Raw genomic sequence first — 27,557 nt, forward strand, 5'->3', positions numbered from 1 at the left:
AAGACAAGTTCATCAAAATGGGATGTTTTAGGTCAAGTAAGTATTTGTAGGCTTTTAAAAGGTTTCCTCAATGTTACCAGTCTTTAGCCTTCTAACTCACCATGGTAACAAACTAAGAAAGCCCTAAAAGAAACAGAAGAACATTTCAAAGAATCATATATGCAAACAAGAGGTGAACAACGTGCCTTGGTCATGGCTACAGAGTTTTTAGGGTTTACCATTAACTGTGCAGCATAAGACTATAACCTTGTAACTTTGTAACTTTGGGACTCTTGTAAATGGTAAATGATGCAATTATTCAAAGTAAAAAATTGCAACTTCATTATCCTTCTTGTTCCACTCCGTTCACACTCCCTTCGAAGACCAAGTTGCAAAGGTGCTGAGCATTTCCTGGTCCGGTGCTGTGAACCATCCCAAAGAACGCACTTGTATCTCTTGATAACAGTTCTTGTGGACTATCATACTCCAAAGCCTAAGAAATTTGTTAATAGCCTTATTTAAGTCAGAAGCTAAAGGTATTCCAGAATTCGCTTTCTCATTACTGTGCTCAAGACTAAAAGGATCTATGCAATATTCTTGACATTACCTGGCCAGAACTAAGCACAAGGATCTTGTCACAGTCGATGATGGTATTTAATCTGTGAGCGATAATAAGCATCGTGCAAGACTTGAATTCTTCACGAATGGTCCTCTGTATCAGAGAATCTGTTCTGACATCAACAGATGCAGTTGCTTCATCGAGAACAAGGATCTTAGATCTTCTTAGCAATGCACGCGCTAGACTCAGCAGTTGCCTTTGCCCCACGCTGAAATTCTCACCTCCCTCAGAGACCTTCACAGACTCAGACTCAAAGTGAGTGAGAGATTGATCAATAATCTCAATCATAACAAAAATTCTTATAACTAATAACTTTGATCACTAAAATAAGTCTTTTAACATACCTCTGCATCTAGGCCAGACTGATTCCGGGCGATAAAATCTTTTATATGCGCCCTTTGTAGAGCCTCCCAGAGGTCAGAATCACTGTGCTCACCAAATGGATCGATATTTAACCTCACCGTCCCTAACAAGAAGAATTGATTCTCAGAATGCAGGAACATACATACTTAAAACGTCGTCTTAAATTACACACAGACCTGAGAAAAGCACCGGAGATTGTGGTATGATACTCAGGACCCTGCGCAAATCTGTCAGTCCAAACTTAGCCACATCATAATCATCAATCATGATTCTTCCCTTTTCCACTTCCACAATCCGAAACAATGCATTCAGCATGGAAGACTTCCCTGCCCCGGTTCTTCCCACCACTCCTACTTTCTCACCGGGAGAAACAAAAAAGGACAGTCCATGCAATACTAGAGGAAGCCCCGGTCTATAACGCAGGTGAACGTCTTCAAACCTAATAGATCCTCTTGAAGGCCAGCCAGGTACTGGACGATTGTTCTCGATTATATCTGAAGCCTCAGATGGGAGATCAATGTAGTTACCGACACGCTCAACAGAATTCAAGCTATTCTCTGCTTTACTAGCTTGCCTTAGAACACCACTTAACAGAGTAGTGATATTCAGAGTGTAACTAAGGAGAAGACCCATCTTAGACGTAAAACCAGCTTGCTTCTCTGCATTACTGTTTCGCAGAACCGCAAAAGTTGCAGTTAACCAAATCATAACACCCCCAAGAGTCTCGAGTCTTATAGTGAGCCAACGATTTGAGCTAGTACTTGCAAGAGTGAACCTTATGTTGTTGTCCACGGATTTTCCATTAATCTTAGCCATCCGCTCATAGGCTTTATAGGCTCGTATGCTTGACAAACCATTCAAAGCTTCTCCAAATTGAGCATAAATAGGTGATCTTGTAACAGAATCCAAACGTCTTACTTGACGGGATGTGTTCTACAAAGCACAAGAGTGATATTAACTCCAAGTGGAGCATATCGTGTAATAGAGCAATCAAAGAGAAGCACACATCAACATGAAGTAGAAAATTACCTGATAGTAGAGATATGCTGCATAAAACAGTATCAGGAGTGGCATTATTGCCCACAATGAAATTGTACTGACAGTACCTATAAGAGCAAACGTGGAGAGGAGTTGCCACAGCTGGCTCATGAACATATTTATTAGGTTGGCGACGGTTCTATCTATATCACCAATATCCTTAGAAAACCTGTTTATTACACGCCCAGTTGGGTTTGTGTCGAAGAAGAGCATAGGAGCTCTCAGGATAGAGTTCAGCAGCGCTTCATGGAGTCTTTTGGCCGCACGTAAACTTGATGTGAGCAGCCAAAATGAGTTGGTAAACGTCACAGCAACCTAAATCAATGACTATAATATACATTAAATTTGCGTAACATATAACGGATTTCAGTCTTTCTCAGAAACAAACCTGGCCAAATCCGAGAAGAGCATATACGACAATGTAGAGACCGGGACTATAACTCTTTGGCGTGCTTTGATCGGTCCAAAAACTTAACCATGTGCTACTTGAAACTCGGAGAACTTCAGTTGTTAAATAGCATGCAAAGAAAATCATTACCACCCATAAGCCACCTAGTGCGTTTTTATACCTGAAAAGTGGAAATTACCTTAGCCATCTGTTTGTATTAACATAGAAAACATCTACGAAACTGGAAGTTAGACTTTGGCCAAAGATACAAAGAAAATATCCAGATGTAGAAAATACCTAATCAGAACAGTCCAACTAATGATGCCACTCTCCCGCTCTTCTTGCTTTACTAGCACGGATCTTCCCCGCTCAAAAAGCACGGTACTACCCAGGTTTCTTTCACTAACATCAACCATGACAGTAGGACCCTGCTTCAAGCTTTTTTCGTCCTTTTTGTTCACCTCTTGGGTTGCATCCATTTTCCCAGCATTCTCCATCAGTTTCTGGAACAAACTACCATTTTCAGACAGCTCTTCAAAGGTTCCTACCTCTTTAATCATTCCCTCAGAGACTAAAATTATTCTATCCATCAAAGGAAGAAAGTGTAACTGATTTGTGACAAGAATCCTCGTTTTCCCCTTCAGCTCATCCTTCATGCAACGATCGAAGACCTGTTACTTGATTCAGAGAAGCCTGTTGTTAGATGTTTTGAAAATTCAAATGTGGATTTGTACGGTTTGGTTATTGATGAAATGACTGAACAAATCATTTATTATCGACTCTATATTTGTCAGCGTTAAGAGATGATCAGTTATGTAATGGATCAACCATAAGAATCAATACCTGGTGAGCAACATGAGCATCTAAAGCACTGAAAGGATCATCGAATATGTAAACATCTGAATTTGAGTAGACTGCCCTAGCCATTGAAACTCTCTGCTTCTGCCCTCCACTAATATTTATCCCACGTTCTCCAATCTCCGCAAGATCACGGCCCTGAATGAAAATAATTCAAGAAGTTACTAAGAAATGTCATATCAAGTGCATGTTATGTAAGCCTTTCATGGCACTTAACCGGAAGCAAATCAAGATCGTGTTGTAAGGCAGTCACATCAATAGCCCTCCAATATCTTCCTGATTCAAAATCCGACCCAAATATAATGTTTTCGCGCACCTGCAATACATAAACAATAATATTGGGACACTTCCTTCCTAGCTATTTGATCAAATGAAAATAAAGCCATTGAAAGCTAAACTATAGTTTTTGCTTCCAGAGCCAGCGAGAAGTACACTCACAGTGGCATTAAAGATCCATGAAACTTGAGGAACATAAGCTACAGAGCCTCTAATAACAACGCTTGACGTTTCAGCATGAGATAGCTCCCCCAGCATTGCCGAAACAAGTGATGTCTTACCTTCTCCGGTTCCACCTACAATGGCAACCAAGCTGCCGACCGGTATCTCCAGATTGATATTCGATAATGTGGCCTTCGTTGTCTGGGAAGTATATGATCGCAAAACCATGATCAAACTTACAGAAGTTTACGTATTGTGGAACGTGGAAGCTAATGTTTCATCTCAACATAATCTAAAAAAGAAGAAATATTTTGAGGATTCACCTTTGAATCCCATGAAAAATATCCGTTCTTAATTGAAATGGCTGAAGCTCCTGGTTGAAGAGGTGGGTTTTGTGTTAGAACTCTCTCTTCGCTTAAAAGTAGTTCCTCAATGCGTTGCAGTGAAACATTTGCGTTGACAACCTAAGTGGAGAAGAAGCAAAGAGAAGATAACTAAATATAAAGAGTATATCCATTGCCACAGGGTGGATCGAATGCAGACTAGCAAATCCATTGACACATGATAACTAAATATGAAGAGTGAACTGATTGGATGTGGTTGCTAAAATAACCTGACTTAGTAAATTTGGTAGCATGTTGAGAGGAGACCTTTGAACTGCGAAGAGAGAAAGAGATGAGAATGCCCTTGCTGGTGTCAAGTCTCCTCCAAGCAGAACGAAAACCCCAAATGAAACCACGGTCACAACTACAGGGATGGTGTTTAGTATAAAACTATTGAACTGCAAAAGGAAAAATGTTAGGGGGAAAACGTTAAAAGTAGAAGACATATCTTGGTTTAACCCAAAACGAAGCCTTATGTGTAAGTTCATACAAAAGTAAAGATAAGGAGTCATACAGCTGATAGCATCTGCGCTTTGCGAAACCATGAGAGCTCTTCGTTTCTAATTCCTTGAATCCGGGATTCGAAGCTCTTCTCCCATGCATAGCACCTAACAAAGTTGGAAAATTCCATAAATAGTAGAACAAGTGCTTTAAGAATGTGCCATTCAGCTGAAAAAGGAATAATTAAAAATATCTATCATACTTTATAGTATCCATGGATGCTAAAATCTCATTTGTGATACCGACTCTTTTGTCGGTCCACTGAAGTCCTTCTTTAGTCAGTTTCCGCATTTTGTTTATAATCAGAGTCTGTTTATCAAGAAACAGAATAGGTGGACTTGTGTATAAACTTGTACAATATTAAAATAGGCAAAAGAACACAGAATGAAGCTTAATACCTGGAGGGGAATTAGGAGAAACAGAATCAATGAACCGAAAAGTGAAGCAATTCCTAGTTGTTGATAGAGAAGAATCATAGACACAATGATGCGAAATGGAGCTGACCATAAGCCATGGAGCTGTTCTGTTATTAGCTGAAAAAACCAGGAGACTGTGTTAGCAGTTACAAATCCATAGTTGTGCAAGAGTAGAGTATGGCTCAAACTGAGAACGAAGACAGAACTTTTATGCCAGCAGTTACAAATCCATAACCATACCTGAAGCGCACTAGCATCTGTAGTTATCATGTTTGTGACCTTCCCAGATGCAAAATTCTTGCGAGCTTCATGAGTTAGTCTTAGAGATTTGTGGAATATAGCTGCAACCTACAACGAAATTAGCATAATTAGTTAGAAAATAAACATGAGTAATATGATCATACAAGTGGAAGTTTCACAAGATTTACCAATGTTGACCTCAACCGAAATCCCGCACGCCCAACATGCTGAAAGTACTGGGATTGACAAAGCACTCCGAGTGTCTGAAACATTCTCGAATTTGAAAAACAACAATGTATTTTCTTTCATGATAGTTTTGAAAAAGAAAGTAAAAAAACAAAATAACAGTATTTTGGAGATTTGACATGAACTTTGCGATACTTACCACCCCAACGAAAATTGAGAAAGCATATACATAGCCAACCCAAGCTGGATCACCTTTTTGCATTGACTACATAAAATGATCAAATTCTTAAGTAAATATTTGATCGTTAAGTATGCAATATAGTTTGACTGTTTGAGTAAGAAATTAGGCAGAGACAGAGCTTACCTGCAATAGATTGCTCAGTATAACCGGTCCAACAAATTGAGAAAGATCATGTCCAATCTACAACACGCTAAAACATGATGTATAAATTGCTTGAGGGTTGTCAAATACAGAACTGAACACTGCTATGGACATGATATTATTCACAGTAAAATAACAATCAAGAGCTTTCGTGGGATCTATAGTAACCAACCGAGAGGCAGAACACGAATTTTAGCAACCATCATCCAAAAACCACAATGAAATTAAACCACAGGATCTTTACCTTAAAAATACCACCCAACCAGAACCTACAAAAATAGAAAAGTAAAAATTTATGCCTTTAAAGTGAACTACATTGAAATAGACGGTTTAAAAAAAAAAACAAATCAGCCTTTACCTTCCACCAAGGCTATTATTCAATGCTCGGAGAAGCCACGGCTTGCTTCTCCGACATTCTTCAATCCAGCATCTTTTGAATCTGCAAAATAATCAATCCAGCATCTTGATTCTATACTAAAACTTCAAAGAAAAAGAAAAAGAGATACTACAGAAACTGAAGCAGAGCAGCATCACTTTTTTACGTTTTGATCAGAGTTTCTGTTTCGTCCCATTTGTCTAATTGCCAAACATCCTTCTCGGTTATGGGCTTTCTGTAGCCTAACTTCATAAGCGGTGTGATCCAATCAAAGAATATTCCTAAAACAATAAATCCAAATCAGTAGAACAAAAAGAAACCATGAAGCTAATATACTCTTCATGGCTATTATATATTTTGCCAAATATGTCTCGTTTGCCAATAGACTGAGCAGTCAATAAGAGTTTCGTTTATCAATTTAGGGGCTATCTACCCGTAAAAAAGCTGGCATGTCGCTCGGGACATATGTGCTCTCCCTCGCAAAGTGCATCATATTCAACATTGTTTAATGGTTCATTGTTTAGAATATGGTAACCCGGGTAAGGATCCAGTTCCGGAATGTAAACAAGAAGAAGAATTCCAAAAAGAGCCTACAATAGAAGACAAAAGAATACTTATACAGCCTTTCAAGGCCTAGCATTTGATTGCTAGACATCTCAACACCTAGAGGTTATATCTTTCACTATACAGATTTCTATAAAGCCGGAAGCTTTTGTATGAAAGTTCCCGAAACAATAAACTGCATACTTATTCATAAGGACGTTAGTCTAACGAACCTGGGAACATCTTGAGCTGATACAGAGATATAGGGAAGTTCTGCAATAGTAAATACAGGAAAACTTATTATGAAAGGAATAAATCTACCAATACCGAAAAAAGTTCACACTTGTTAGATATATAAACAAACTCTTGAAACTTAAATGTGAAAGCCGAATCACCCAATTGAGTTCCTTCATATGAAATAATAAAAATACAGTAACAAACCTATTGATTGAGTTGTTGAGAGGCAACACAAGCTCCAGCAGCACAGCATCAGCAACCAGAACATAAACAACACCGAATCTCACGTACCATCGGAACTCTTTGACATATTGTTTGGTTTCCAGTCCAACCAAAACAAGCATGGAGAGCCAAGCGAATGCCTCTACCATTAAAGATGCAACCTGCCATCGAATAACACCAGAATCACATTTCTGATATTGAACTTCCATTTCAACAAGGAGTGTTACTCTCAATTAGAGTTACTCTTCGAAATCACCTCAAAGGGAGGAAGATAAGTCTCTTCCTCCATGCCAAAGAGTGATATCCCCATGAACAATCTCATTACAGGCTCAACAACACAGTAACAAGCCAATATCCCTAGCACACAATTATAGTACTTCGTCCGCAAAGCATATCTCTGAGCTTTGGTATTATGAAAGATGATCCATATCCGGTAGAAACACAGACCCATAAGCACAAAGTGGGAAACAAGCATCACTAATGAGTCAATCGCGCACGGCGTGTAGGCGCCAAACGCACCATCCACATCATTTTCCCAAAATCCGTCAGCAACTGGCTTGCAGTACCAAACCAGGGCATCAAAAACCATCTTCTTTAACACCCAAACTGGAAAAACAAAGATATTTGCTTAGTACCAACGCAAAAAAGTCAACCAAACTTTAACCAGTAGATTAACAAAGGAGCAGACTTTTGATAATCGAGTCAATGTAGGAAAGACTTGTAAAGGTTCCAAAAGCATCGAACTAAATTCTCAAAAGCTAAAACCTTCAAAAGCTAAAACCTTTAACTAAAGTTCCATTAGTATCAACCTTTTGCTTTTGTTTTACAGAGAAGGGGAGAGAGATGATTTGGGGGAGATGGAGAAGAAAAGCATTACCCTTTTGCGTAGTGATCGTGCCTAAAAGACCCAAAATTGGAGCTTTGTCAATAATCTACACAATCCCTTAAATAAGTATTTAAAAGGGAGACTTTCGGGTAGAATCGAACCAGTCATCATAATCAAACCCACCCCCAAGAAAAGAATGAAAGATTCGCTGGACCCGATCTGTATTGAAGTTTCGTCAGAAACTCGTAAACGGAATTTGGCCCGCGAGGATTTTGTTACGGAAAGTTCCATGACCCCTCCGTTCGTCCCCACTCTGTGTATTTTTAGATTTTTCCATGTTTCTACCTTTTTATTTGTCAGCACTAGTAAACAGAGAAAGCATTTGGCAACTGTAGTAAACAGAGTAATTTAAATTGCTTTTAGATTTCTTCAATTTTTTCTCTTGTTTGTTTAATTTTATGTTTGCTAAAACTTAACAAATTCAATTTTAATTTTGTTTTATAATATACTTTTGAAAAGTGTAATTGCAAAAAAAATGCAGATGGTATACTTATCTTATTTTACTCCCATTTTTTTTTTACCTTTTTGCCTTTCTTTTTCTTTTACCTTCTATTTACTTACTGAAAAATATTAAAACATACGAAACCCACTTAAATTCACTCATCAGCTTCCACACACTAAATCGCATAGAATCTACTTTAATTCATCAATTTTCATACATTAAATCGCACGGAACTCATATGTATGCAACTATATGGATACTCATGTAAATATGTACATATATTTATATAGTTCTATCCATCTATAATATATACATGTGGATATGCATGTAAATATATATGTGTATCTATATAGTTACATCCATTTATACTCTATGTATATAGATACGCATATATATATATATATATTTATGTTCATGTGTACGTTATTATAAAGATACATATGTATATACATATATATCTATATAATTGCATAGAAATCTATATATTTGTGTCCACGTTGACGCTATTATATGGATACCTATGTGTTTATCACTAAACGATAAAAAAATTAAGTTAAAAAAATAATAAATGAGTATCAAAATATTAACAAAAATATATAATTTATAGTGTCAAAATAATTATCCGATTCTTTTTTAAATAATAGATAAATAATAACAAACAATTATAGGAAGTGTGTGTTATTAATATAATATTAAATAAATAAATAATATAGATAAGTAGACAAAAATGATAAAACAGTCATTTATCTCCTCTAAACAGTAGAAAAGTGTGTATTTTGGTAATTAAAACACAAAAGTACACCTATTGATAACACACTTGTATTAAATAGATCTAACATTAATAACTTTAATTATTTAGATCAGTCATTAAGAATATATAAACTGATAATTTCTTTTTGTTTTTTTCTTTCAAATTCCTTAGACACATCAACATTTCCTTTTATTATTAAAAAATGGAATTATGGTTATTACCTTATTGCCCACAAAGTTTCTATCATACTGTACTTTCGTTTTTGGCTTTGTGTATGTTATGTGGACATGGATCAGATAAACAGACAAATTGAATTCCAATAGTGACAATCTCTCTTTCCCACCAAAGAAGCGTAGCCTATAGTTATACACTTATACTACAATAAATGGACATTTTGTTCCGTGTATTGCAAGAAACACAAAGACAAGTTCATCAAAATGGGATATTTTCTTCGTCTACATCTCAACGTTGTCCCAGTCAAACGATTTTCCTTCTAGATTGTAATCCGGGTGTTGCATTCGGTTCCTCGCCAATCTACTCATCACCGCAAGCCCTAAAAGAATATGTGCGCAAAAGTATTAGACCAAGAAACTTCGAACATTTCTTTACTAGTAGCAGAAATCTTTAACAAAAACGTTACCTTCGACCATTTTGTAAAGAGATGGCCACCAACGCTCTCGAGAGATGTCACTTTGGTTCAAAGACTCTTCGATCTCTTTATCGTGTTTTCCTTCCAGGACACCGCGTAGAGTGACGACGGCGTCTTTCGTTCTCTTCAAAATGCTGTTATCATCTTCGATTTCAAGGCTTTGGAGGTCGTTGTGAGATGAAGTGAGACTCACTGCCAAAGCAAACTGAGCAGCTGCAGCCCAACGTGAAGAAGCTTGCCATTTCCTCTGGCCTTCTAAAGGTTGAGAATCATCACCATTAGCATCTTTGGTACGTTTGTTTTCAAGCACTATACCACGCAAGTACTCAGCATTTGCGGTTCCTGTACTTTGAACCATCTTCGAAAAAGAGCTTTCTCCGTTTGAAAGAAGGTTCTCCGGTGTACTGAATTCCTGAACCTGAGGTGTTGGGAATTTCGAGTTTACATTAGATGAAGGCATAAAGCAAATCTCAAATGTGCGGGTATGATCGATGCAAATAAGATAATAGTGTTGGACGATGAAGTGGTGCGTACTTTTCCAGAATCAAGGACGAGCACTTTGTCACAGTCGATGATTGTATTGAGACGATGAGCGATGATTAGCATCGTGCATGACTTGAATTCTTCGCGGATGGTCTTTTGGATGAGAACATCAGTTCTAACATCAACAGCAGCAGTAGCTTCATCAAGGACAAGTATCTTAGATCTTCGCAACAATGCACGTGCAAGACTCAACAGCTGTCTCTGTCCAACACTGAAATTCTCTCCTGCCTCAGACACCTGACCAAAACAGAGTTGAGTTACTACTGAAGACGAGAGAATCTGAAGAGAGGAAAATGTCAAACTAAGTACCTCAGCATCAAGACCAAGAGGATTTCTTCGGATGGTATCTTTCAAGTGCGCCCTCTCAAGTGATTCCCAAAGATCGGCGTCATTGTGTTCACTAAATGGGTCAAGATTGAATCTCACAGTACCTAGATAAAAATGACACATCAGTTATTGACTTTTCAAAAAGATAAACACCAGAAGCAGTGCGAGAAATACTGAGAAAAGAACAGGCGCTTGTGGTATAATTCCGAGAACTTTACGTAGGTCCATCAATCCAAATTTTCCAATGTCGCATTCATCGACCAAGATCCTTCCTTTTTCCAGTTCCACAATCCGAAACAAGGCATTCAAGAGGCTTGACTTCCCAGCGCCGGTCCTTCCAACAATTCCCACCTTATCCATTGGAGAAATGAAGAAGGAAACCCCATGAAGCACAGGAGGTAACTCAGGGCGGTAACGAAGAACAACATCTTCGAATTTTATGGATCCAGATGATGGCCATCCGGGAGGTGGACGGTTGTTTTCAATGACTAATGGAGCCTCTGATGGTGTCTCGATATAGTTTCCAACACGCTCGACCGAGTTTAAACTATTCTCAGCTAGACTCGCGAGTCTCAGTACAGCTGTTAAAGAGCTGGTAATACTTAAAGCATAACTGAGAAGCAAACCCATAGTAGATGCAAATGCCTGTTGGTTCTCTGCCTTTCCATTCTGCATGACGGCTAGTGAAGCAGTCAACCAAACCATGAGACCTCCCAGAACTTCCAAACGGATTCCCAGCCACCGATTTGCACCCATGTTTACAAGCGTGAATCTGATGTTATTATCCATTGATCTTCCGTTAATTTCAGCCATCCGATCATATGCTTTGTAAGCACGAATACTTGATAGTCCATTCAATGCCTCTCCAAATTGCGCATAAACGGGTGATCTTGTAATGGAATCCATACGTTTAACTTCACGAGATGTGTTCTACAATAAGGAAAGAGCGGGTTAGCACACAACACATATGGTTCGCTGACAGTTAAGTGTAGATAACTGAAGCACCAAAGACAAGAAATATCGTACAATCATAAAAACTGTAAGTCTCATCTGAACAATGCAAAGTAAAATAGAAGACGTAACACTATCAGTATTCTTTCTGGTCTCAGTTTTCAATATCTCGATGTGCATTTTATGAAAGCTTTAGGAATTGAGAAAGCATTGCTGTAAAAGTTACGTTACCTGGTAGTAGAGATAGGCTCCATAAAACACAACCAAGAGTGGCATGATTGCCCACAGGGACAGAGTGCTGACAATGCCAATCAAGATGATAGTTGAAAGAAGCTGTGCGATTGAACCCATGAACATGTTTACAAAGACTGCCACCGTTCGATCAATATCACCCATATCTTTTGCAAATCGATTGATAATCCGTCCTAGTGGATTGGTTTGAAAGAAGACCATTGGAGCCCTTAGTATGGAACCAAGCATAGCATCATGCATCTTTTTAGCTGCATAAAGACTGGCCATAATCAACCAATATGAGTTTACTAACGTCACAAAGACCTGAAACCAAGAAGAAATAAGTCTTAGCACAAAAATTCTGCTTTCTGTATCCTCTCTTCTCCATTTTGTTTTCTCGATAAGTTGGCGCAGAAGAAACATGGTGTACATTCTCTTAGCTGATTTAACGTTCAGTGATATATTGTTAAGCGATCATGAGTCTTTAAGATACGCACTTAATCATTTACCAGATGCAACTCATACCTGTCCAAATGAGAGAAGCGCATAGATAATATTATAGAAGAGGGGTCCATGACTCTTTGGAGTTCCTGCATCAGTCCACTCACTCAACCAAGTGCTGCTTGAAACTCGAAATACTTGAGTCAAGACGTAGCATATAAGGAGCATCATCACCACCCATCCACCTCCAAGTGCATCCTGGTACCTGGAACATGGTTACACCTCACTAGTCATTACAATGGTCTTCATATATGAAGCTTAGCAAGAAAACATGAATACAATGAATCGAACAACATGTCCATTTTGTAGTAAACACCACAGATAAAATAACATTTTATGGATATTTCCACTATGTATAAAAGATATAAAAGTATACTGCAACAACAGAAAAAAAAAGAGCAAAATCGAAAAGCCAACTTACCTTTTCAGGACTTCCCAACTCACAACTCCAGTTTCACGTTCTTCACGCTTAACGAGAACAGAGTTTCCTTCTTTGGATTTCTTTGTCTCGATTCCATCCTTCTGCAGATTATTAGTATTGCCGTTTTCAACTGGTTTTACAGACGTTTGATCTGTTTCAGCTTCTCCATTTTCTTCTGAATATTCTTCAACCTTCCCTGCATTTTCCATTAACCTCTGGAATAATGGGCCATTATGGGATAATTCTTCATATGTTCCTTCCTCTTTTACTGTTCCCTCATGGACAAGTAGAATTTTATCCACTTGTGATAGGAAGTGGAGCTGGTTTGTAACAAGAACTCTCGTTTTGTGCCCTAGTTCTCTTTTTATGCATTTTTCAAAAACCTAAAATAGCCAATTTCAAACATCATATAACAATGTTTGCTCAAAATTAGCTATAGGGCAGAGGTATGTGGCAAACAAGAAGCAGAATAATAATGCAGAACGAAAAACAAAACGTTAGAGAGCCCAAGATTCGCAAAACTGAAAGAAACCAAAGTATCGTACTATTAAGCTAGTTTACCTGCTGACCAACATGCGCATCAAGAGCACTTAATGGGTCATCTAAAATGCACACATCTGAATTTGAGTAGACGGCCCTAGCCATAGAAACCCTCTGCTTTTGTCCCCCACTTATGTTAACACCCCTTTCTCCAATCTCCGTGAGATCTCCGCCCTATCAATCAAGAGAAAGAAGAGAAACAAACATAGATACCTGAGAACTAGAAATGACAAGTCCATGCTATCAACGGAAGTGATGCAATTCAGTTTTTTTTTTTACATTGCACCAACAAATTTTAATGTCGGCTAACGAAACTTACAGGCAGTAACTGAAGGTCATGCCTCAGTGCAGTCACATCAATCACCCTTTCATATTTTTCTGGGTCAAAAGGAGCACCAAACAATATATTGTCACGTACCTACACAACGTAAGAACAATCATCAGCTCAGAATCGCTTAAGGTTAAATTCTGGTGAAACTATTCACTTATTCAGAATCTCCATGCGGACGTATCTAAGAGCACATACCATTCTATAGAAAACATATAATACATACCAAACTTAATACTATTTCAAGAGGAGAATTTGAAAACTTCACAGTGAGAACCATACTATAAAACAGAAACATATAAGAACCTACTGTTGCGTTAAAGATCCATGAAACTTGTGGAACATAAGCGACTGATCCTCTAAGAGTAACTGTCGCATCAGATATTGCAGGAAGTTCCCCAAGCATAGCAGATATCAGGGAGGTTTTTCCTTCTCCTGTACTGCCAACTACTGCAACTAGGCTGCCAATAGGTACATCCAAGTTGATATTTGACAAGGTTGGCCTATCCGCCTGCATATGTATATTGGTGGCTCATTTTTCGCACTTCAATGACAATATGTAATAACAGAAAGTAATATAGGCAAGCAACATGGGATAAAATAGAAGCAACGAGACCTTTGGATCCCAGGAGAAATATCCATTCCTTATTGAGATAGCTGGCTGACCAGGTTCAATGGGAGGATTTGGTAAGAGAACTCTCTCTTCCGTCGATAATGCCTCCTCCAAACGTTTTAAGGATACATTAGCATTTACCATCTACAAAGGTAAAGCCTGGTCAGCATCTAGAAAAACAGTTATAACAATGACAAAGCCTAGAAAAAGAAGCATGGATGGAGAATAAAATGAGCAATTTGGAGCAATCATTACATGATGCACGAAATCACCTGAGTTATAATATTTGGAAGCATGAATAAAGGGAAGCGAAGCACAGAAAATAGAGAGAGGGCCGTAAACGCTCTTGCAGGTGTCAGATCTCCTCCCAGGAGTGAGAATACGCCAAATGAAACAACAGTCACGAGAACAGGAATGCTGTTTAGTATGAACATATTGAGCTGCAGAACAAATGGAAGACTGAGTCAGAAATTTATCATAAAAAGAGATGATCGAAATACAGTAATGCAATTTATATCAAAGATCGTGCATAATTGCATAAATACACATGGTTACGAAAACTGAAACAATGTTCCATGAACTTGAGGGAAGTTTAGCAAATGCCATAAACGTATCCTAATGGATACCAGTCTCAAATAGTCAAAGAACGAGCAGCTTGAATTTTGTCCTTGTATACAAGCATACTCTAAGGAGAAAGACAAGTAGACGAACAAGACAATTATGCAGACCATGCATACTGTCTATATAAGCAATCAATATAACAGTCATTTCCCTTATGCCATACCGCTGAAAGAAGTTGTGATTTCCGGAACCAAGATAATTCATCATCACGTATAGTTTGAACCTTCGACTGAAAACTGTTTTCCCAAGCATAGCACCTACAGTATTTTGGTTTAGTGAGTCAAGCATTGCCTCAAACTTCCAACCATGCAAAAGATAAAGATCAGGTTCTAGTCTTTCAAAGTGTCGTACTTCACTGTATCCATTGCGGCCAAAACCTCATTCATTAGGCCAATTCTCTTGTCAGTACGCTGCAACCCTTCTTTTGTTAACTTCTGCGTTTTGCTTATAATAACAGTCTGTTTCAACAAAAATAAAGAAAGCGAACCATTGTCATTGGACTGAAAGACATTTGAGGTTGAGGGGAGGGAAGCCGAGACAATCGGGATACAGATGAGAAATAAGCAGTCAAAAGCATAACAACGTACAGGGGAAAGAACACAAGGAGTTATACAGATTTACGGACCTGTATAGGGAACATAAGGACCAGAAACACTGCGCCAATGAGCGAGGCAACACCCAGTTGTTGATAGAGGAGAACCAAAGCTACAATTATACGAAATGGCGCCGACCACATGGTATGAAGGGATTGGCAAATTTGCTGTCACAAACAGGAGAAGCACTATTGATTTCAAGCCAAAGCTTAAATAAAAACCATTGTCTAAAGGTAACTGTTTTCTAAAAATCAAGCAAATTAAAGGTTTCTTGGTTAAGAAAAGGAAATCCAACTCCTATGACCGCAACAAAAGAATAAGGATGTCGAAAATGAAATCACAATTCATGAATTCCTTGAATCTGAGAATTAGCTTAATTCAGATTCAGTCGATTACTAGCAGGAAAAGTATGATCTTGATAAATTGCAATATAGATCATATTCTGAGGTAAAAATACAACTCTGAAGTACAAAGAAATCGAGAACGGACAAATCTAAAGAGGAAAAAGGTAACAAAGATATACACCTGAAGCGACTCAGCATCAGTCGTCATTAAGTTTGTTATTTTTCCTGTTTGAAACTTCTTCCGGCCCTCATTAGTTAGCCTCAGCGATTTTCGGAACACTGCAGCAATCTATCGAGGGACGAAGTCATCAGCTGAAATAAACATCCTAAAAGCATCTGCTATAGCTTTCAGCTTACCAGTGCAGCACAGGTTTTGCATCAAAAAAAAAAAAGTAGCAAAAGAAAATTGACGTGAAACTTCAGCTTACCAGTGCAGACCTTAGCCGGTAACCAACACGCATCACATTTTGGAAATATTGAGCTTCACAGAGAACCCCCAATACCTGAAAATGGCAACATCAACATCAAGCGCTCAAGGAATCCTTTGGTCAAAGTCTTAACCTAAACTACATTAAAAAAAATCCCTTCAACATACAAAAGTAACAAAAATACAACGACAACAAACTCCAAGATTAGCACCACGTTCTAATACAACCAAATCAGACGAAGTCTGAACCCAGCTCACAGAAAAGTAAAACTGGTGCTACAATCCGTAGTATCTACTCCTAGATTAAGAACTCCATGAAGTCCTAGAAAGAGCGTGGAGACGAGCAACGTTGTGTTATATCACTCCAACAAAGATTGAGAATGCAATAGGTATATCCTCTGAAGTCCATGCAAGAGATTGAAATAGGCAGAGAGAAAAAGGAATTTGTTGCATACCACTCCAACAAAGATTGAGATTGCATAGATGTAACCTATCCAGGCTGGTTCATTAAGTTGCATTGACTGCAAAAAGTTTTAGGACCACATTGTGAGATATCGTCAGAAAATAATATCCAAAGGATGATAGGATTTTGAATCTGCAAAAAACGTTTTGACACTAATTTTGGCCAGTCCATCTCAGCAATCCATGTGAATGGAAAAGTTACAAAGCCGTGTATTAAATAGGTTCAAGCACGGCGTACACTGGGGAAAAAAAAAATTATAAGGGGAAGAAATAAACCTTTAAGAGCTCATTCAGTAGAAGAGGTCCCACGAACTGTGAACAGTCATTCCCAATCTGTGATACAATTCAGATTAAAATGTCAAAACACTTGATTAACCAGTTCTAAAAACATGCCATTTATGAAATATAAGACCTCCTAAGCCATCAATGTTATGAGATAAACAAAAGTACCTTCCAGAACCCACCCCACCAAAACCTACAAAATGCAGAAACAGGTTTCCATAAGACAAAGTCAATAAGGATGAAAAATATTTAAGGCAGATTATGACAAGAAAAGTAACAGATATGTATTCATCTCAAAATGCATCCCAGCATTCTTGAATTCACAGCCATATGAGGTATTTCAGCTTGTAGTTATTCATAATGCATGTACAACCAGATGCTTCTTTTAAAAAAATCACACATCATGTCAAAGCCCATATTCTGAAGAGATGAGAACACATGACTACAATTCTCTTTACCTTCCCCCAAGGCTGTTGTTCAGTGCTCTCAAGAGCCACGGTTTGGGCTTTTCTAGCTCCTTGTCCCAGGACCTCTGGAAGCTAAACAAGGAGATAAAGATATATCACACAACCACGCCAGTCATAGACAGAATAGGAACAGTTATTATTTATCAAAGATTAAAATGACCTCCTCATGAGAGTTTCAGTACGATCCCACGTGTCCAGATGCCACACATCCTTCTCTGTGAGAGGCCGTTTCGATCCCAGAGTCATCAATGGATTCAACCATGAGAAGAAGATTCCTGTAGGGAAAAAGATATCGATAAGAAGGTACTTAATAGTCAAAATTCAACAAATGTTGAAGAATCTACTATACGCAGCTTGGTTAAAGTGATGATCACTAAGCAAAGACCAACGGTCTTACAGTCACAAGCCAGTTTTCTTAAGTTCATTTCTACGGAGAACTGGAGGATAAATCAAAAAGAAATTGAAGAGACTATAAACAACTCATTGTGTTATATGCGTAAACAATTTTAATGACCGGTTCTTAACTATTCACACTACAAAATAAAATTCACAGATTCGAGGAAATGTTTAAGCTCTGATATAATAGCAACTCAGATAGGCAGTAAGTACAGAGGAGAGATCAGAGATACTGTGGTGATTCTCACAATAAAAAAGAAAAGAATATACATAACCAAATCCACACGACGGGAATGAGAAGTACGTAGAGTGACGTACTGTCAAATAAATTTGCATGCCTCTCAGGACATATTTGTTCTCCTCCAGGGAGCTCTTCATACTCATAATCCTCTGAGGTTTCATTCCGCACTGGTGTGTAACCAGGGAAAGGATCCAAATTAGGGAAATACACAAACAAGAGAGTTCCAAATGCAACCTGGATCCAAAAGCCACCCTCTACGTCATTAGCAAAAGACAATTGTATGATCTACAATCTAATTTAGGTACAGCACATAATAAAAGAGAAGTTTGGAGAATGCAAAAAGGAGTCTCAATGTGCAAACCTGAACTGCCACCTCGCTTATGTAAAGATACAGTTTGAAACTGCAAACAAAAAGAAAAAAAAAACAATCACTGAAGCATCTAAATTCATACTGCCAGACCAGAGTAACGAACTTGCATAAACCATAGAGATTGCAAATTTACCAACCTGCCATAGTACTCCTTGACTGAGAGAACAAGATTTAACAACACCATGTCACCCACAAGAGCATAAATGACAGCAAATCTGACATACCAACGAAGTTCACGGATGTATGTTTTAGTTTCAACAACAGTCATGACGAATGCAGAACCCCAAGCAAAAGCCTCAAGGGCCAACATGAATGCCTGCCAAAGAAAGCACAAAACAACAGCATCTTTCAGGCGAAACATACAGAACAACCACACACACACAAAATAGGAAAAGCAAGTGATGACACACCTCATACGGAGGAAACCCAGCTCCATCCAAATCCAAGATTGAGATCCTCATGACCAATCTAAACAAAGGCTCGGCAGCACTGTAAGCAGCCAACAGAGCCAGAAAATAGCTATACCATTTTGACCTCAAGCAGAACTTATCCACTTTGTGATCCTTTGCGGTGCGCCATAAGCGGTAAAGGCACAAAATCAACAGAACCAAATGAGAGATGCCAAGCACGAAAGAGTCAATAGCACAAGGCGTGTATGCACCAAATGCATAATCCACCATTTTTGTCCACACACCATTCGGCACTGGCTTGCAGTACCATTCCAACGGCTCAAAACCCATCTTCTTCCTCAGTAAAAAAAGATCTCCTGCTTCCAAGTTTATCCCCTCAGATACTACACATCACCAGGTTACTCGCAATCCTTTAATCTGTAAAAAAGAAAAGAAACATAGTAGTTTTGACAACTGAGAACCAGAAAAACATAAATAAATCGAGCATCATAAACAGATAAGAAATAAATTATTATGTGATTATGTACTCAATGAGTACAAATGGAGAAACAACGAAAAAGATGTGGATAGATTATTCGCAGGAATTAAAAAAAGGTGGAAAAGCTTTAATAATTTTAGTGGAGGCAAACTTTTATCCCCTGAATCATCAAAAAGGGAAAACAGAGACAAGCACCAAAAAGTTAGCTCTCCTCCAAAAAAAAAAAGGAAAAAGGTTTAACCATAGATTCTCGGAAACGCAGGAGAAAAATAAAAATATCATCAATCGAAGATGATAACTCCACAAGTTTCTATCCCCAGAAAAAAAAAAAAAAAAAAAAAAATGCTTCTCGCTGGCTCTACCATGAAATGAACAGTATTAAGAAGAAAACGCGTAACAAGCATGAGATGGATTCGATTAAGATTCAGACTGCTACAGACTTCTCCAGCTTTATAGGTAAACGCAGAGAAAAGAAAGAAAACGAAACCTCGGTAGTCAAAAGAGACGAGAGAGAAAGTATTGCCGGAGATTTGGTGAAATCAGGAAGACGTAAACGGAATCTTATGAACTCATTTTGCCGGAGAAATCTTGTTCTCTCTCGATTTGTATCTCTCTCTTTTCAGTCTTGCTGATTATCCTCAAGAGAGATTGAGATTTTGAAGGGAAGCAAAACGATGCGTCACTGCTTACAAGTTCCAATGAAAAAAAAAAAATCCATATATATGGAGAGAGGCGGAAAAGTCAAAAAGATTCATACAAATGATAGGGAACAATCACTACTTTTTTCCACATTGAAAAAAAAAACAAATCGGGTAAATTAGCTAAATAACTAAACTTATAACGATAATTCGTTTACAAAAATATGAGTTAGTAATATAGTTATCCAGTTTATGTAAAAGAGTCTTATTAAATAGTACTTTATTTAATAATTTAATTATTAAAAAAATAGCATGATTAGCATCCAATTTAGTGATTTTTTTGCAAATAAAAAGTTCATGATCATTTACCTAATTTACTGGAAACTTATTTTCATTTAATATGGATATGAAAAATGATGGGAAAAAAGTAGTTTTATTGTACCAAAATCTAAATCTAGATAATGTAAATGATAAGAATACATTTTTCTTAAAACATGTTTTTCTCTTTTCTGTGGTTTAAAAAATAAACATTATTTTTTACAACTTTGAGTCTCGCCAACATGTAATTTAGTAGTCTGATGTCAGTTATATCATCATCTGAATTAAATTCTACATAAAACATGTCGTTGAAAAACTGAGTTTGGATTTCTCTATTATTCTTGGGCTTCTTGCACATATGACTTCAAAATTGAAGTCAAATGCAAATCTAACCTATTTTTTCTCCCTCTTCAATATTAGTTAATTTCTCCCCACTTTCTCCCTAAAACCACATATAATAACATAAATGCCATTATATTTATAATTATCAAATGTTTTAGGTAATTCGAAAAAGACATAACCATCCTAAGATATTTCAAGTATTCACGAAAATGCCATCATCTTCAATTTCGCTAACTACCATTACCAACCAAAATGGAAGCTCTTAATGCTTGCCCATATGCACTTAAAGCTCTAAATGCTTATTTGGCCGCTCAAACTTCATTCTATCTTCAAATTTCTATCTGGTTTCATCTAAAAATCTCTTTCTTGGTCGACATTGTTATGTTTGAATTCGCAAATCATATATTTTGTGAGATTCTTGGATAACCGAGTTCTGGGCTAGTTTCCTTTCAGTGCATCTCAAAAATTCTGAACTTCTGTCAAAGTTAATCGAGTTCAAATTGGAAGGAGGTAAACATCTAAATCTTTTCTTTAACATTGGGCTATGTTTCGCGAAAGTAGACTTCTTTTACAGTCTGCTAGTCAACGTAAAAGGTTAGATTTGCAATTGACCTTTTGGTATTTTTTTGAAAGTAGACTTCTTTGTAAGTCTGCGAATTTTCATTTGAATACAAGAAAACAACGTTTAGACTTCTATTTCAGGCTATCGAAAAGCGAGAATAGTTTTGCATTTGACCGGAAAATATTATACTTTGACCTTTTCTGCAGACTTCGTGGAGACGTCTGAAAAAGATAAGTTTGACCTGAAAGGTTATTTTTGCATTTGACCAAGATGTTGACCACCTTTGACTGTTCGAGCAGACGTCTAAAGAAGTCAGCTACGAATTTAATTTATAGCAGACTTCAAGTCTGCTATTAATTTAATTCAGAATTGGTCAAATGCAAAAATAACCTCTCAGCAGAAGTCTGCTGTCTACGAAAGTCAAACTTTGGTCAATTGCAGAAATAACCTGCAGCAGACTTCGTTGGTAGTGTAGACTTCGTCAGCAGACTTCACATTAACAGAAGACTTCTTGCCTCTTACAGCAGACTTCAAAAGAAGTCTGCTGTAAAAGTCAAACGTTTGGTCAATTGCAGAAATAACCTTTTTCTTATGCAGACTTCATATAGAAGTCTACTACGAAAGTCAAACATTTGGTCAATTGCAAAAGTAACCCTGCCTTTTTGGCAGACTTCTTCGTGAAAGCAACGGTGTGGAGTTTTGCTGGAAGTCTGCATTTTTTTCGTTTTTAAAAATCACTTTTTTAAATTTTTTGTGTGATGAAATATTTTTTTTAATTTTTATTCTTGTTTAGAAGGTATATTTTCTTTACCTGTATTAATTTTGTATGCTTATGTGTTATACATTAATAGTTATAATTTTTGTAGATTTGAACGGTAATTGGCACATATTAGCAGACTTCATAAGAATTCTGCCTCTGAAGTCTGCCTGGCGAAGGAGAATAACACAGCAGACAACACTTGAAGTCTGCCTAATTATTTTAACAAAAAATTCGTTTTCGAATTAATGGTATATGCTAAAATAAATATATTGTTTGGACATGTTGATCTGCCTTTCTTGGTTCCATATATGTGAGTTTCACGTTGATATGTGTTATAATTAGAAATTGATGAATTTTCTTGAATGTTTAGACGTTTAGCCGATTATAGCAAACTTCTAAACACGGTTTATCTTGTGTGGTTTACCTTTTTTGCAGATGGCGGCTCAGTTGCCTGTTATATTTGGAGAATGGGTTATGAGTGCTCAGTCGTGGCATTTTGAGGTGGATAATCGCAAAGGAGGGAGGTTGTTCTTCTTGAATGATGGTTGTACACATGGAGAACTCGTAGCTATGGCTCTAGATGATTACATGCTGGATGGAAATACGGACAGCGTGTCTATCACTTATGCATTGCCAGATTCAATGTTAGCAAACATGGCTCCGGATACCCCTCCTATGCATATTACTAATGATAGACAAGTACAGAGCTTGATTGGGTTGAGTAAGACGCATGTTATATGTCTTTGTGTATCTAGTCGCAAGGACAATGATGGACGTACTGGTGGTGTTGATGCTGCTGATGGGTGTTCTGTTGAAGGTGGGAATCAAAATACTGAGGAAGGTGAAGATGAAAATGTCGATGAGTATGATGATGATGAGATAAACGAGGACATCAAAAACGATTCAGTAAAGGAGGAAGACGGTACTGACTCTGAGGGTCAGGACTCTGAGGATCAGAACTACAGCCAATATGGGAAAGTGAAGGATGAGGATTCAAATTCTGATTCAGAGGGTGAGTGGATTGAAGAACCGGTGAAGGCTCCTCAAAGAGGTATGAAAGAAATTGGGTTGACAAAATAAAAGTAAACAGAAGTTTTGCTACAAAAGATGACCTGATTTCTGAGATCAGGTTGACGGCTGTTATGTTGAAGTTTGCATTCAGAGTTGATAAGTCATCGAGACGTCTGTTTGTTGCTAAATGTGCTGTTAAAGGATGCCAATGGAGAGTTAGAGCAGCTGTAAAGAACGAAGCAAAGACGTTTTGGGTCACTAAATATGTCAAAACTCATACATGTTCAGTTTCAGATCGGTTGGCTCACCGAAAGCATACGACTCCAAGATACATTGGAAAGTTATTTATAGAGCGTGTGGAAATAATTGATGGGATTACTGCAGAACACATCAAAGATTCAATGCAGGCGATGTTTCAATTGAAAATAGACTACACAACTTCGTATAGAGCTTTGATAGATTACCATGGGTAACACGCGGTATATGCTATTATCATCTGCAACACAATATTGTCACTAAGTTTAAGGGGAAGCATCTTATGTACTTAGTCAAACGTGTTGCGTATGCATATACGGTACATGATTTTAACCGTTATATGGACGAGATAAGGCATATAAAACCTGACCTTGCAACGTACCTGGAGGAGGCAGGCATTCAGTTGTGGTCAAGAGTTCACTTTCCAGGTGATAGATACAATATAAAGACGAGCAACATCGCAGAGTCTATCAACTCTGCTCTCAAACGGGCACGAGGATTTCCCATAGTATTCCTGTTGGAGTACTTACGGGCGAAGCTAACAAAGTGGTTTTGTAAAAGGCGGGAAGATGCTTTGAGTCTGCTGAGCAGACTGATAAAGAAGTCTGCAGCCCTAGTTTAAAACTTTTCACTTTTTACGTTTAACTTAGATGGTTAAAAATGATTCATATTTATTAAATTATAATTTTTATAGATCATACTTGTTGACATTTGATTTATGGAAACAAATTTTAGTTTACATTATTTTTATATAATTTTTAAATTTAAAAATAATATTTAATATTATAGTAGACTTCTTTATCAGTCTGCTGAGCAGACTTCATTAGTATTTGCAGACTTCGAAGGGTTATAATCGTAATTGAGACATCCGTTTTATTGTTTACTCATGTATGAGATAATGGTAATTTCTCTACCCCTCTGACCTATTTTTGCAATATGTTGAATTTGGGGTATACTTTTGCATTTAGAATCAAATTGTGGCCTATTTTTAGCAATTCCCCCATCATACTTTTAGTATTTTTAATATTACTAAAGATAAAAATATGAAACATATTTTCTTTTGACAAAATGATGTTTAGATTTTGGGTTTATTTGTTAGACAAGTTCGAATCAAGTATCCAGCATCCGTTCAAATGTCTTCTAATGTTTCTATTCAACTTTATAGTTTAAAGATAATTACCATCAATGCCACTTTTCATCTTTTTATTACCATAAAAATCATTTGAGTGTTTTGGTGTATTTATTTTAGTTTGTTACACTAGATTTTTTAAATATACTTTTTTTTACATTTACTTTATTTTATATTTATGGGACTCACTTAACTTTATTCTTTTACTTTCACACACTAAATTACACGGGACTCACCTTAACTTTATTCACATTTATATAATTATATATAATTATCCAATCATATGAATGTAAATATATATATAATTATATCCATCTATATTATATGTACGTGGATATGTATATATATATATCTATCTAATTATGTCTATATATACACAACTATATGGTTATATATGTATCTATATAATTACATCCATCTATACTATATGTACATGGATATGCATATATATCTATAGAGTTGTGTCTATATATACATAAATATATGGATACATATATAAGTATGTATGTGTATCTATATAATTATATTCATTTATACTATATATATGCATATATATCTATATAGTTATGTGTATATATATATATACAACTATATGAATACACATATAAATATGCATGCATATTTACATTAATACATCCACATATATCATATCTATGTGGATCTGCATAGATGTTCATATATTTAGTGTTCATATATATGTCACTATATAAATATGCATGTATTATATCAATAAATGACATAAAAATTAAATTAAAAATTATCAAATGGATATCAAAGTATTAAGAAAAAAATATATAATTTATAATGTCAAAATAACTATTTGATTATTTTTGCAATAAAAAATAAATAAAGACAAACAAATATGGAGATTTTTTGTAATAGAAATATAAAAAAATAAAGACAAGTTGTGTGGGTTCTATACGTTTTATTGTATGGAAGCAACTTGTAAGTGAAGTCAGAGGTAATTTCGTTTTTTCCATATATGAATAGTAACAGAATAGTGTCAAAAAGTCCACACCAAACTCAAAAAGTGTCTATAAAATGTATTATCTTCTAAAAAATTCCCTAGAAGATAACACACTCTATTTTAAATCTTACTTAGCTATCTAATGAAATGGTTTTCTTAAAAAATTTGCACATAGTAGTGTAACCAAGTGGTATGATCACTGGTGATATTTTATTCGTTGAAGACTCCTTTTGTGGGTCGAGGTAAATGATCAAATAACGTCCGATCAATAATAGGTTTTTAACTCATAACCAGTTTACAATTAGAGGTTTAATGGTAGGTAAAGATTTTAAATAATGAATGAATGTTTGTATTTTCCATGAATCACGATTACAAATTTACAATAATGAACCTATTAGGAATAAGATTCTACATCGGAAGTGGGGTGTTCTCGACATCTTTGATCACATATGTACTCCTCCAACAAAGAGATGAGAGTAGGTTTCCCAAGACCATCTACACTGTACAAGTACAACCAAGCTCCACCTTGAGAGATTTTGTACATTTTTGTTGTTCCATTAACCTAGTAATTCTTAATATAAATAAACAAAATGGAACTGATACAGCAGTATTAAGAAGTTGTGAAAGAAAATAGTTAACTACTACTTGCGATCACTGCTTAGTTGGCGAAAAATGTTAATTTAACTCATTCGTGCTGCCCACATGGGATGATTATAAATACTTTTTTTTACTTCTGATTTTGTGATCTCATCTCATGATTGAATACTCAAATCTATAAACAATTACTATAAAAATATTACACTACAACCTTTCGTACATACTACTGTAGGATTTGAATCCAGATTAGGACACGATAATGGTATAATGCAAATCATTAAGCGACAAACTCCTATTTATTGTTATAAGAATACTATCAAATAATCTAAAATCAAATTCCACACAAATACTATTTGCAAAGAAAAGGGAAAAAAAAAAACAAGGAATAAGTAACCTGAATCATATAAAGTTCAAAAAAACACATGTCTCGGTTCACAGATTTCCGCGAGTATAAAAATAAGAAAAATTATATATTTATTTGGTGAATACTCGCATATAACATGCAGATTTCTTTTTTAACTATTTCAAATTTATATATTTTTGTATTTTTCATTAAAAATATAATTATCATTTATTATATGTTAATATATTATTATAAATCAATCAATTTAAAATATAATATCATTAAAAATCAAAAGTTTATACAAAAAATATATCCATCAATATTTTAATTAATTACTCCCTCTGTTTCATTATAGTTGATTTTCTGAATATTTACACATAAATTAAGAAAGCTATAAATGCTCAATTATTTACTGTTTATTTTTCTTAATTAAGTTACTTTTACAACTGATTTCATTATTTTTATTATTACTTTTTCTTTTCTAACTGTGTATTAATAGAGTAAAGTAACATGCATTAATATTATTCATTCAATCTAAAGAAGAGACATGCATTAATTAGATCTAGGAAATCAAATATTATGAAACAAGAAAAAAAACCTAGAAAATCAACTATAATGAAACAGAGGGAGTATAACATAAATTTTTATTTAATATTTACATTAATGTTATTTAAAAAAAAATTAATAAAAAATATTTTTTATTTTTTTAAATGGTTTGATATTTAATATTAAAATTTATTAATTAATTTTCTTTAAAAAGTGTGATACTTATCATCTCCATATCGATTGATCTCTATATTAATTGAAATTGATGATCTGGTACTTATATGGAGAGAGTTAGTATTCTGTATTCATAAATCCTAATATTACGAAACAAAGAAGTCAAGAGAGTTGGTAGAAGTGATTTCACAAAATGATCATTTTATCGGTTAAAATTTGATTTAATTAGACGGCAGTTGACAAAAAAAAATCAGTAAATTTCTCCTCTTAGGGTTTTTCCAAGTGTAGTGGTGGGTGATCATGTTGAGATATATTGTATTTAAAAAAATCTGAACCAATAATATTTAATAGAGAGATTTGTTTTACATCTGTTTTCTTATATTATTCCTCATAAAAGTAGTTTGCATGTTGATAGAATGGCAGTCTCTCACTTTGCTTATAGTACACATTGTTTTGCGAGTTAGATTTTTTG

General features: G+C 36.0%; 2 protein-coding genes across 5 annotated transcripts; both read right to left on the bottom strand.

Moving 5' to 3' along the window:
• Positions 1-33: 33 nt before the first annotated feature.
• On the bottom strand, positions 34-8,221 carry LOC18992061 (ABC transporter C family member 12). 4 transcript variants are annotated; one of them, XM_024151986.1, is made up of 28 exons: positions 8,157-8,221; positions 8,047-8,067; positions 7,426-7,775; positions 7,152-7,330; positions 6,944-6,983; positions 6,601-6,757; positions 6,334-6,448; positions 6,150-6,230; positions 6,036-6,060; positions 5,774-5,830; positions 5,609-5,674; positions 5,412-5,486; positions 5,224-5,331; positions 4,966-5,100; positions 4,770-4,876; positions 4,581-4,674; positions 4,297-4,464; positions 4,007-4,147; positions 3,684-3,884; positions 3,463-3,561; positions 3,231-3,383; positions 2,685-3,058; positions 2,388-2,568; positions 1,991-2,314; positions 1,138-1,894; positions 943-1,064; positions 587-832; positions 34-472 (listed from the first exon to the last, which is right to left on the bottom strand). In XM_024151986.1, exons 1-28 carry the CDS (start codon positions 8,164-8,166, stop codon positions 323-325), a joined length of 4,536 nt encoding a protein of 1,511 aa, XP_024007754.1. In that variant the 5' UTR covers positions 8,167-8,221; the 3' UTR covers positions 34-322. The 4 variants fall into 4 exon arrangements, with proteins under 4 accessions (XP_024007754.1, XP_024007755.1, XP_024007756.1 ...); XM_024151987.1 differs by lacking the exons at positions 6,601-6,757; positions 8,047-8,067; positions 8,157-8,221 and having other exon boundaries at positions 35-472; positions 7,426-7,631; XM_024151988.1 differs by lacking the exons at positions 6,601-6,757; positions 8,047-8,067; positions 8,157-8,221 and having other exon boundaries at positions 35-472; positions 6,326-6,448; positions 7,426-7,631.
• Positions 8,222-9,540: 1,319 nt separating this feature from the next.
• On the bottom strand, positions 9,541-20,141 carry LOC18992062 (ABC transporter C family member 1). Its single transcript, XM_024152440.1, has 28 exons — positions 19,931-20,141; positions 18,966-19,382; positions 18,693-18,871; positions 18,547-18,586; positions 18,263-18,419; positions 17,709-17,823; positions 17,540-17,620; positions 17,250-17,274; positions 17,076-17,132; positions 16,793-16,858; positions 16,339-16,413; positions 16,092-16,199; positions 15,599-15,733; positions 15,325-15,431; positions 15,137-15,230; positions 14,625-14,792; positions 14,356-14,496; positions 14,050-14,250; positions 13,731-13,829; positions 13,433-13,585; positions 12,872-13,254; positions 12,475-12,655; positions 11,950-12,273; positions 10,943-11,697; positions 10,750-10,873; positions 10,432-10,677; positions 9,889-10,315; positions 9,541-9,801 (listed from the first exon to the last, which is right to left on the bottom strand). The coding sequence occupies exons 2-28, from the start codon at positions 19,293-19,295 to the stop codon at positions 9,704-9,706; spliced, it is 4,869 nt and encodes a 1,622-aa protein (XP_024008208.1). The 5' UTR covers positions 19,296-19,382; positions 19,931-20,141; the 3' UTR covers positions 9,541-9,703.
• Positions 20,142-27,557: the final 7,416 nt, after the last annotated feature.

Source organism: Eutrema salsugineum, unplaced genomic scaffold, assembly GCF_000478725.1.
Source record: "Eutrema salsugineum unplaced genomic scaffold, Eutsalg1_0 scaffold_5, whole genome shotgun sequence".
Taxonomy (NCBI): Eukaryota; Viridiplantae; Streptophyta; class Magnoliopsida; order Brassicales; family Brassicaceae; genus Eutrema; species Eutrema salsugineum.